The 11592-nt window shown below is 45.7% G+C and overlaps 1 protein-coding gene and 1 pseudogene across 3 annotated transcripts in view; both read right to left on the reverse strand.

Annotated features, from left to right (window-relative positions):
* The window catches only part of LOC148021057 (uncharacterized), a 73827-nt gene extending 62699 nt beyond the window's left edge, over positions 1 to 11128 (reverse strand). For all 3 annotated transcript variants that reach the window (XM_087698910.1, XM_087698908.1, XM_087698909.1), the window contains exon 1: positions 10843 to 11128. In XM_087698910.1, coding sequence (XP_087555036.1) covers positions 10843 to 11040 — 198 coding nt within the window. In that variant the 5' untranslated portion in view covers positions 11041 to 11128. The remainder of the gene's footprint in view (positions 1 to 10842) is intronic.
* On the reverse strand, positions 1538 to 3487 carry LOC148021058 (uncharacterized; annotated as a pseudogene).
* Positions 11129 to 11592: the final 464 nt, after the last annotated feature.

An 11592-nucleotide genomic window follows, 5' to 3' on the forward strand; every position in this document is an offset into this window, starting at 1 on the left:
GCATCAAGGTAAGCTCACTACATCCCATAGGCAGAGAGGACATGTCGGCTATGTGAGAGGTAGCCATGGCCGCTCGACTTAAAACGCTTGACCAATAAGCGGTCCGTAGGTCTCGGGGGTTGAGCTTGTAACTCCCTTCATCATCACAATGCTCCCCAACTTAGCACATCAAGACAAGTGATGGAGTGGGCTTGCTCCTCCACCCGATATGGTTGGAGAGTCTTTAAACTACGATGGAGTCCACAGACCATACAAGATCTTATGAGCCGAATATGATTTCATTCTTACGTATTGAGCTCAACAATAGATTGAAGGTACATTTGAGTTTTCCCCTTTAGATTCAATGCACCAGTCTTATGATTTTGGAGGAAGGATGGAAATTCCACAATGGACTAGCCATCCTTACGTGGAAACTGGCATGGAGTACAAACCATTTTCCTCTCTACCACCATCATCTACTTCCATACCTCTTTTATCTTTTCCACATCCACCTTCATTCACTCCATGTCAAGTACACATGTTGCTATTTCTCAATCTTTTGATTTTATTTTCTCTTTTCCACAAGATATTGGTGATGCTTAGGATGAAGAAGCACTCAATATCAAGTTTTCATTCATAAGCCCTAAAGAGGATGGATTTTTCTTTTTGAACTCAAGCAAAAGGCAAATAAAAATTGCAACAATCTATGGTGCTCCTTCATCTTTTCCTTCCGCATTTACATCTCATGGTCAATTTGATTTTGATGATTCATATTTTTCATCATTTGCATTTAATGGACAAAAGGAACCTAACACATTTCCCATATCTACACAAATGACAAATCCCTTTAATCTCCCACCCACTAGTTCTATTGCACCCTCCTTTCAGCCTCCATTAGTGCACCTTACATGTCTTCACACATCACACTAGGGGGTCCATCCTTTAGAATCTGGTCTTTTCCTCAACCAAGTGGTGCTATGGTGGAGATTTATCCTCCCATCCCCACACTTTTGGGTTTTTTGCAGCTTGGAAATGCCAACCAACCCTTACCGAGTGTGGATCAATTGGTACCACAATTTCCCTCCATAGCATTACCTAGTGGGCCACTAGTTTCATTGCACCCTCCTTTCAACCGCCATTAAGTGCACCTTACATGTCTTCACACATCACACTAGGGGGTTCATCACCCTTAGGGACGTCCTTTAGAATCTTGTCTTTTCCTCAACCAAGTGGTGCCATGGGGGAGCTTTATTCTCCCATCCCCACACTTTTGGGTTTTTTGCGGCTTGGAAATGCCAATCAACCCTTACGGAGTGTGAATCAATTGGTCGCACAATTTACCTCCATGGCATTACTACTAGGCCTTCTCGTCATTTTGTCGTGCCCCACCTGACCGTTGAACGAGGCTTACGTGTCTCGATGCCTCCACCTCCACCGGCACCTTATGGAACCATTCATGTTCCAATGCCTCCACATTAATTGACGCCCTTTGGACCTTATCAACCTAATTCTCTCTACCCACCTTCCCCTCCTACTTATCCCCCTCCACCATCTCCTCCTCATTCCTTTTATCTGCCGCCTCATGGTTCTCCCTCCACATCAACACTAATGCAAGGTCTATTGCGGATCTTCATGTGAACCAAGGAGTAGGCGCTCCAATTGCGCTCACAAGCACCAGTAGAACAATCCTACGATCACGAATCACAATACGATTTTGGAGTCAAAACCCTTAATGAATTAAACTTTAAAGATGGATGCAATTGTGAAAGAGTCAGGAGTACCTGCAAGAGGATTCGAAGAGCAAGATGATTCAGCTTTGGAAGACCTTGTCTTCCACAGCTCTGCCACCACGTGAGAGGAAATTTCATCGCCTCCTCTCTCAAAACCACCGCTCCAGCAAAGGATGGTCCTAGATTGTTCATAAAACTCACCATCTCTGCATTAACCTCAAGTTCCTCATCCTCGTCATACATTATGTTGATGTGCTGGTCTTTCTGCGTGAGCAGAGTGCTCTCACTAAACAGCTCTAGCTTCTTGTAGAAGGGATGAAGCAATGCAGCCATCCCATGAATGGGACAGCTCATAAACGTCCATCGCCGCTCTACAATAGCCAAGATGTCACCCTGGCTACCAATTGACAAGCCAACATTCCAACAATCATTATATAATATAACTTTAAACATATTGTTGCAATGTGCATGTTATTTAATATTAATGTAATCAGCCAAGAACAACATTCAAGTGTACACTCACCGAGACTCCGTCAATGTCGTACAGGCGGCAATATGGCGCTTCATCTCCATGAAGAGATGATAGACCAGTTCAAGAGTAGAGCCCTCCATATCTGTGACACGGAGGAGGACATGGATAGGCTGCAATGCCACTATCAAGCTCTTTACCACTGTCCAGAAGGCCTCATCAAGCACTTTCCGCTGAATGTATCTAGTGGCCTCTGTCTACGCATGGTGCATAAACCTCTATTTCGGGTCCACCACAGTCTATAGTACTAGGTCCCGCAATCTAAAAAGCCTCTGCAAGACCAGGAACATATAAGAAAACCTGGTCTTCGAGGATCGCACCATATCAAGTGCACTATGGCTCCTAAAGATGGCCAAAGCCTGATGTTTTTTTCGGAAAAATGTAGTAATCTTCATGGCATGTGCAACATGAGATTGCACCCATGGCAACTTTCCAATATCCTCCATCAGCAGGTCCAAGCAATGTGCAGCACAAGGAGTCCAAGCAATGCGAGGAAACTCTGCCTCGACCAATTCACCCATACACTTGTAATTTGAAGCATTGTCTGTCACCACTTGGACCACATTCTCTGGCCCAACATCCAAAAGTGCATGTCTAATGTGGTGATAAATAAACTCAGCACTGATGGATTCTCCTGCCTTTCCTGCATCCACAACCCGCAAGAAGTATGTGCCAAGACATGAGGACACCAAAATATTGATAATGTGTCGTCTACGCGTATCACTCCAGCCATCAAATATGATGGTGCACCCAAAAGACTACCATCCTACCTTGACAGGTACCAACGCCTTGTCTATCAAGGCTTTCTGCTCTTCAAGCATCGTGGTACACATTTTGTTATACTCCAACCCGGACCACGAGTTTGTGTGGCCAACCTCTACTATGGCCCTCACCATTCTCTTCCATTGATCGGTCCTCAGTACATTGAAGGAGATGTTGCACTCCACAAGAGTGCGAGCAATCTCATCTCAGCCACTTTTGTCTCTCTTTCACCCACGAAAGAGATGACACACGTGAAGGAAAAGTACTCTGTCTCAGCACATGTGCATCATCATCCTCATCAACCTCCTGCATGACACGGACCCTCTTTCTTCCCCCTGTAGGCTGGCTATCCTGTGTGGAAGAATCACCCATCTCCCCCATAAGCACATCATGAAGTGCATCTTGAGTGTGCTGGCTGCCCCTTACCTTCTTTGAACCCTTTGCTGTTGATGAATTCTCAACAATGAGCTTGTCTCTGATATCCTGCGGCACCTGCTTTCACCCACCACAATTGCCGGTGGTGCCAATACCTCTCAAGTGTATCACAACACGAGAAATTGTGCTCGTGAGCTCGAAGTTGCAATACTTGCACTACCATCTACGCGTGCCAGAACCAGCTTGGGTCGGCATATTAATAACACGGATAACATTGGTGTGCTCCTGCTAGTAGGGGTTGCATAGCTTTGGTATATTGGATCCTGAAAGCTGTGACACAAAGAAAGAGAGAGACAGAGCTTAGAGCATACTCCAAAGGAAGAAAGAGAGAGAGGACATCAATCATGTAGTACATTGGCCGCTCACGGTTGTGAGAGGAGAGAGAGAGAGAGAGAGAGAGAGAGAGAGAACAGTACGAGACAGAGATGCATCATGAGGGACCAAGGCCATGAGCGAGAGAGAGCATGAGAATTACTTGGTTGCAATGTGCACAATGTGCAAAGACAAAGCGAAACAGAGCGCTGCAGGCGAAATTCCAAAATAAGCCCAAATTCGTTGAAGGTCAAAAAGGGGTTTTCAAAAAAATAAACGTACGGATCGATCCGTGCGCGTGCAGATCTGTACGGTACGGATCAATCCATACGTACGTACATACGGTTGCAACCTTGGGCCTTCAACTACAGATTTTACCTTTTCATCGCCTGCGGCGGCTGAAGAAGGTTTGCGAAGCGGAGGAAATAGCCCTAGCAAGCTATGTCTTCACAGTCAGAGGGGGTTGCTTTTGCATTTGTGCAGGCATTGCAAGTGAAAATGTCTATAGAGACCGACTTGGAGTTCGAGGCGATCATGGACCGGAAGGTGCCTATGTTATCGACTATTCCATCAGATCAAAAGCTCGATGTTGACAATTATCACATCTGGCACGTGATGATGCTGGCCATCCTAGAGTCTTACAATTTGGCGAAGCTCGTGACGGAGGAGATCGAATGGCCCTCGATGAGAGATGAGTCCAAACTCTCTACAAATGCTCGTGCAAAGTTGACCAAGGCCCAATCTCATTGGGACAAATTAAATGCCAAGTTTCGTTCTTTTCTTTTTTTGTCTTGTACTACAACCATAATAGCTCATATCGAGCACTTGACGGTGGCTCAAGAGATATGGCTAGAGCTCAACCAAATGTATAACCGGATGACCCTGATGAAGAGGGTTTCTTTGGAGGTGCAAAATGCGGACCCTGTCCGTGAACAAGTCTTCTTCGCTGCGGGAGCGCATCAACAAGCTAAGACAACTTCAGATGCAGATTCAAAATGCAAGGAAGCGGATTTCCTCCGAAGACATGGCGATCACGTTACTGTCCCAGTTTCCACCACGATCCGGTGCCTTTTATTCCGCTCTTACTGCTTCAAGGCGAGAGAAGACTCTTCGTTGGGAAGAGTTAGTTCCTATGGTCTTGGACCAAGAGGAACAGTTGAAGGGACGGAATGCTTCCAAATCGGAGGCATTGATAGGTCAAGCCTCTCAAAAGAAGGGAAGGACTAAAAGAAGGAGGACAACAAACCAAAGGACAAGGAGAAGGAATCAACATGCCATATTTGTAGTAAGACCGGTCATTGGAAGAAGGATTGCCTCGACAAGGATAAGAAGGACACTGAGAAGAAGGACCCGAAGGATTTTAGAGCGGTGGCTGCACCCTCAGCAACTACTTTTCTTTACTTAGCGATCGTTGAGAACTCTACACCGAAGACTTTTGATGCTACAATGACAGCCCACCAAGCTCGAGAGTGGATCGTTAACAATGGTGCCTCACAACACGTCTCCTACCATTGGTGTTGCCCATTTGCGACCTTCACATGGGCAAATTCTCATAGGAGATAGCTCTTCAGTGTCCATCGTTGCGTAGGGTGAGATACAAATGATTCCAAATGGACGTGGTGGTACCCATACTTACGAGGTGTTGCATGTACCAAGTTTAGGGTATCATTTACTTTCGGTACATAAGATTTGTTCTCTTGGCCTTTTGGTGGAGTTTGACAGTGATGTTAAAGAGTCCTTAATCGTGGATCGATAAGGTTCTCTCTTCAAGATATGAGGAGAACGGCATTTACAAATTGAAGTCTTCTACAGCTCTTACTTCTCTTCTTCTTACCTCTCAAACACAGTCCAAGCTATGGCATGCTCGGTTTGGCCACCTGAACTATGATTATCTTCAAAGGGCGTCATGAGGACAGCTTGTTCGAGGGTTATCGGACATAGTGGTGAGCCGGCAGCCTTGCGTCTCCTACATTCGTGGGAAGCAGCATAGGGATGAGATTCCCAACAAAGCTTCACGGTGGTCTACTTCACCAATGGAGCTTGTATCTACAGATCTTTGTGGCCCTATGAGGAACGAGTCCTTGAAGGGAAGCTCATGCTTCATGTTGATCGTAGATGACTACAACAGGATGACTTGGGCCTACTTCTTGGCGCTGAATTCGAAGGCTTTCTCCCACTTCAAGGATTGGCTTCTCTTTGAGGAGACCCAATCGAGCCGGCGATTGAAGACCTTGCGATCAGACAAGGGAGATGAATTTGTTTCTAATGATTTTGCTCGTTCTTGTGCAGATAGAGGCATTCACCAGGAGTTTGCTAACACCAATACTCCTCAAGAAAATGGCATCCTTGAACGGAAGAATCATAGTGTGATCGAGATGGCACGCACCATGATGGAGCACTGACAGACACCTCAGTTTCTGTGGGCCAAGGCTGTGGCTACGGCAATCCACATCCTAAATCAATCCCCCACTACGACTGTTGACGCGATAACACCTTTTGAGGCTTACTTTGGGACTATGCCTGATGTTTCTTATTTCAGGGTTTTTGGGCGTGACGCATATGTGCACATCCTCAAGACTTAACGAGACAAATTCAAAGCAACTTCCCGAAGATAGGTGTTCGTTGGCTACAGCTCCCAGTCCCAAGGATATCGCCTGTATGATCTCATGAAGTGGGATGTCTACACGAGCCGAGATGTGCGGTTCGTGGAAGGTCCGTGGAAGGTCCCGACCACAACAGGAGGTGAGGAGCACCCCGTACTTGGAGATCCAAGGGAGAGTTGGGCTCCCAGGACAATTCCTTTGGAGAGCTAAAGCCTCTTGATGAAGATTCTGCTTCAAATACAATCTCTTCTCTTTCACCGGCCACCCTAATAGAGCTTCCGCTAGTGGATGTACCCGAGTTTTCAGCAAATGGAGAGCGACAAGGAGAGATCCAGCCTCCTCCTCGTTGGGGCCATGATACACTCCGTGGTTTAGGGATCTAGGGGGTCCTTGAGAAGTGGGAACCACAAGATGAACTGCAGAGGTCACAGAGGCACCAAGCACATTTTGTTTGCTCTAACTATTGTTTGATGACCCGTGTTATGCAGGATCGAGAGCCCACCTCTGTGAAGGAGGCTTTGCAATCTAACCATTGGCAGAAAGCTATGGAAGCCGAGTTGGAGGCCATTGAGAGGAATGGCACTTGGTACCTCGTGACTCATCCCTCTCATAAGAAGGTGATTGGGCGTCAAGTGGGTCTTCAAGGGACCAAGTACCTTAGCGACGGTTCTTTGGACAAGCACAAGGCCTGCCTTCTTGTTGCTAAAGGTTTTGCTCAGCGCCCAGGCATTGACTTCCATGATACTTTTGCCCCAACTACTCATATGGTGACTATTCAAGTTGTTCTTGCGTTGGCTAGCTATAGGAGATGACATGTCTACCAGTTGGATGTGAAGTCGGCCTTCCTCAATGGTGACTTGAAGGAGGAGATCTATGTGGATCAGCCTTTTGGCTTTGGATCCTCGGATGGGAAAGTATACAGGTTGAAGAAGGCCTTGTATGGCCTAAAGCAAGCTCTGCGTGCATGGAACGAGAACATTAACTCGTTCCTTTAGTCAAAGTTGGGATATTAGCACTCCAAAGCCGATCCACAGCTTTATGTACACACTTCCGAGGCTGGTCGTGTGTTGTTTGTATTGTATGTTGATAATTTGATTCTTACAGGTAACCATGCATAGAAGGTCACAAAGACAAAGACAGCTTTACATCAGAAGTTCGAGATGATGGACTTGGGGCTTCTTCATTTCTTCTTGGGTCACGAGATTTATCAGTCTTAGAGAGGGATTTTCATCTCTCAACAAAGATACATTCAAGAGCTCTTGGTGACTTTTGAGATGGAGAATTGTCGGACCGTCAGCTAATTGATCATTGATTTGGCTCCTCAACACTCGTGTTGATCTTTGTTTTGCTGTAGGTATCTTGGCGGGGTTTACAAATGAACCAAAACAAGTGCATTGGTAAGCTTCCCAGAGGATTCTTCGGTATTTGAGGGGAACCTCTGACTTCAGGATTTCTTATCCAGCAAGTATAGGTGCTTCAGATCTTGTTCTTGCAAGTTGGAGCAACTCGGATTGGCCTGGCGATGTGGACCACTGGCAATCTACCACAAGCTATTGTTTTACCTTGGGTGTAGATGTTATCTCATGGAGTAATAAGAAGCAGCCCATGGTAGCCCTTTCTTCTACTGAGGTGGAGTATCGGGCCGCATCTTCCACCACATGTGAGGTTGTGTAGCTTCCGAGATTGTTGGATGAGCTTGGCTGCCCCCAGACTTGTCCTACTCTTCTGTAGTGCGACAACGAAAGTTGCATTGCCCTGGTACGGAATCCTATATTCCATGTCTAGACAAAACACATAGAGATCCAATACCACTTCATCAAGGAGAAGCTTCTGGATGCGACCATTGATGTGGAGTACTGCAAGACAGAGGATAATCTTGCAGATTTGTTTACGAAGGCACTTACCTAGACTCTTCTTCGAAGACATGCAAGATCCCTCAGCCTTATGCCTCGTCCAAAATCTGAGAGGGGGTGTTAAAGATCATCCCCTAGACACAAGCATTTTCCTCTTTCAGGCTGTGTACATATGTATTTTCCAGCCACGCAGTCGTTCGAGAGTATTCCAGTGTGCGGAGCAAGTTGTTGGATCCGTTGATGGATCCGTCAAGGTCAGTTTGAGTGCCACGTCAACAGCAGGGTGCCACATCATCATTTCTGCCAGGTCAACAGTCACATGTGTGATGGGAGATGCGGTCGCAAATGCCATGTGGCAGAGGCTGTGTAGTCGGACAGTTTTTGAGCATTTTTTATATAGTCAGCTGCAACCTAATGCTGGGCATTGTTTTTTCCTAGGCTATATATAGCCAGTCTCTTGCACACACTCAGATATACACAGGCACTCTCAAGAGATCGTGGAGATCAGATCGTGATTAGGCCTTGCTGTCCTCGAGGTGTGCGCATGTGGTGACATCATCGAAGAGGAGATACGCAAACATACGCATTGTGCCCGTGTACATATCTGCATTCCTTTGTATTCAGCATACTTCCTACAACAGATCTTGTTCTACTGTCTCTTTCTCTCTCTCCTCTTTGTGTTCACTCTCTCTCTGTCTTGGTCCCACGCTTCTGCATCGCCACACTCTGGCAGGTGGTTGGGTGTAAACTCCCATTAATCCAGTGTGTATAAATTTACGTACGTGAACACACCCTTTACTTGTACCCTCACATATAAGTACATTTTTATTCTTTGTGTACCGTGCAACAATGGTACACTCACATTCGATTCCCTCACTCTTAGTAAATTAATTAATTAATTAATCTGCAGCCTCCAAAGGTGGCCTGCAACAGCAAGCGCAGCTTTGTGAAGACTGGATCAATGATACATAAACAGTCGGAACAGGACAGCAAAATGCAACAACCTGATGACACAGCAACTGGGCAACTGGAGCAGACTGCAAATGCAGCCAGCAGGGGCCACGTGGCAGACTATGGCAGCAGCAGGAGCAAAAAATGCAGCATCGTGTGCCACATGGCAGTAAGATGATAGACTACAAGGCAGTGGCCACAGCTGCCCATATCCTTCATAGATCATCCACGTAGCAATACCAAGCATGAATCCATTCTAGAAGCCTAATATTTCTTATTTCAAGGTTTTCAAGTGTGACCCTGATAGACTCGACCTGAATAAACAGCCGACCAGCACACAAAATGCCCAGAATGATGGAGAGAATGCCACGTGTAACCTGCATGAGGTTGGGGACGTCCAGACAGGCACAAAGTGACCAAATCAAGTTCCCAATGTTCCCACAAAACCAAATCAGAGGTCTCTCCCCAATGTATGCATATGCATTTAGCTAGAATTATTACTTAAGCATTGAAAACGAACACCGGTCATCATGTGGTGGATCAGATTATTCAAGATACGACTCAACATTCTAATTGAGTTCGATACAAGATTGCCAAAGGCAACAGTAGCAACTGAAAACACTAGAAATTTGCTCTCCTTCAATAAGGTAAAATGGCTTACTTAAAGTTGCAAGAGAAAAGGCTGAAGAGCTTCCAAACAAACACTAGGGACCTTTCAAGATCATTCACACACCACACCCTGTCAACTACCTCTACAACTTTGAAGCAGTTCGAAAATAACTCTATTAGCCAGGTGCATGGATGTATGAAGCCGGGGGTTCCAGAAAAGCAAGAAAAAACCCTGACCTTCACAGCGAGCCACCTGTTGGGGACAGCATCATTGATGGCCCTGCTGACGTGGCAACAATCAACATGATACCTCATGACACAGTAGTGTGTCAGGGGACACATGCAGGAAGTCTAACTACAGGCAAAGGACATGTAGCAGGTCCAAACAGGTCAGATTGGTTCAGTAGATCAAACAACCAGGAGCAAGTTGGTTTGGGCAGAACAAGCCTATGCAAAGACTGCCCTAATGAACTGCTTTTCATCCTGCCAGTTTAATGTTCTTCCTGATGGTTGTATCTCAACCCTGCACTCTCCAATCTCTTGCCCTTTAAAATGGTTCAGTGTTCTACTTTCCTCCATATTTGGACACATACGGTGTGGCCAAGCATTGGGAATCCCACTTTTTACTTGAGCAACTTTATGTTTCAGCATTTTCACTGTGTTCTGATTTTTGTAAGCTTCACCAGTTTAGTTCATTGTTACACATCAACGAGCAACACGTCAACTTGTAATAAGGAAAGTCCTTTCATCATCAGAGAAGTCTTCTTGTGACATCACAACTCTATTGTGATTAATTGCGACCCGAGACTTCCTTGCAACATCGACTGAACCTCTAAGATGCGATGGATAGAAGAACCAACCATGTGATAGAGACAAGAGCAGACCCATACACAATTACCTCCATCTATAGGAGAGAACCTATTGCACTGTTGAAAGGAAACAGGATCACCAGATTGCGTCCGTGAAACCAGAAAACATATGTTGGGATTGCAATAGGCATAAAGTTCAAAGAGGTACTATCCTTCAGGAACATTCAGCTTACTGCGATATAAAGTGGAAGATCAAATGGCGCAGCTTACTGTGACAAGTTTTCCTTCAAGATCCCTGGTGGTCTGGTCAGCTGTGCAGGTAATGGCGCGAATGCACAAACTTAAGCACCTCGCTCCTGAACTTCCTGTCGAGAGAGATGGAGAAGGCCAGGATTTGTGGATGCAGCCACCTGTGGCTGGTGCGAAGACGCGAGAGCGCGTCCATGGAAATGAAGGCACGGATGCCATCGTCTCTTCTTCACTTCCACCGACCAAACTAAGACTAGTTACACACCAAACGGCAGACACCCAACCCCTGTCTAGAGTATACGCATGCAATTTTTGAAATAGGACGCGACATGGCCACAAACTTCAAAGCTTTTACACAAGGACACATTTTACAAAAATGTAAAAATTATTATATTTAAAAAATTATTGGTTGTAAATATAAAAAGTCCACACCTACTTTACAAACTGGGCAGAGGAAACTCCACACCTACTTTCACTTTATAAACTGGGTGGGGGAGACTCCCGCCCAAAAGTGGGTGGGGAGTTCACATGTTTAACAAGTATACAACATATCATGTCCTCTGGAGTGTGTAAAGGATTGTGGATGCCTAACTCTTAAAGAAGTATTGATTGGTTAATGCTTGCAAAGTGGGCATTTGCCATTTGGTGTGTAACCGGCCTAACTAGTGTTACCGTGCGCTTTGATTTGTGGCACCTAGCACAAAGAGAGAGAGAGAGAGAGAGAGAGAGAGAGAGAGAGAGAATCTTCTTCCTTCTATAGTTGAGGGTTAA

The sequence above is a fragment of the Lygodium microphyllum genome, chromosome 18 (assembly GCF_053477565.2).
Source record: "Lygodium microphyllum isolate KBCC chromosome 18, Lygodium_microphyllum_v1.1.10, whole genome shotgun sequence".
NCBI lineage: Eukaryota > Viridiplantae > Streptophyta > Polypodiopsida > Schizaeales > Lygodiaceae > Lygodium > Lygodium microphyllum.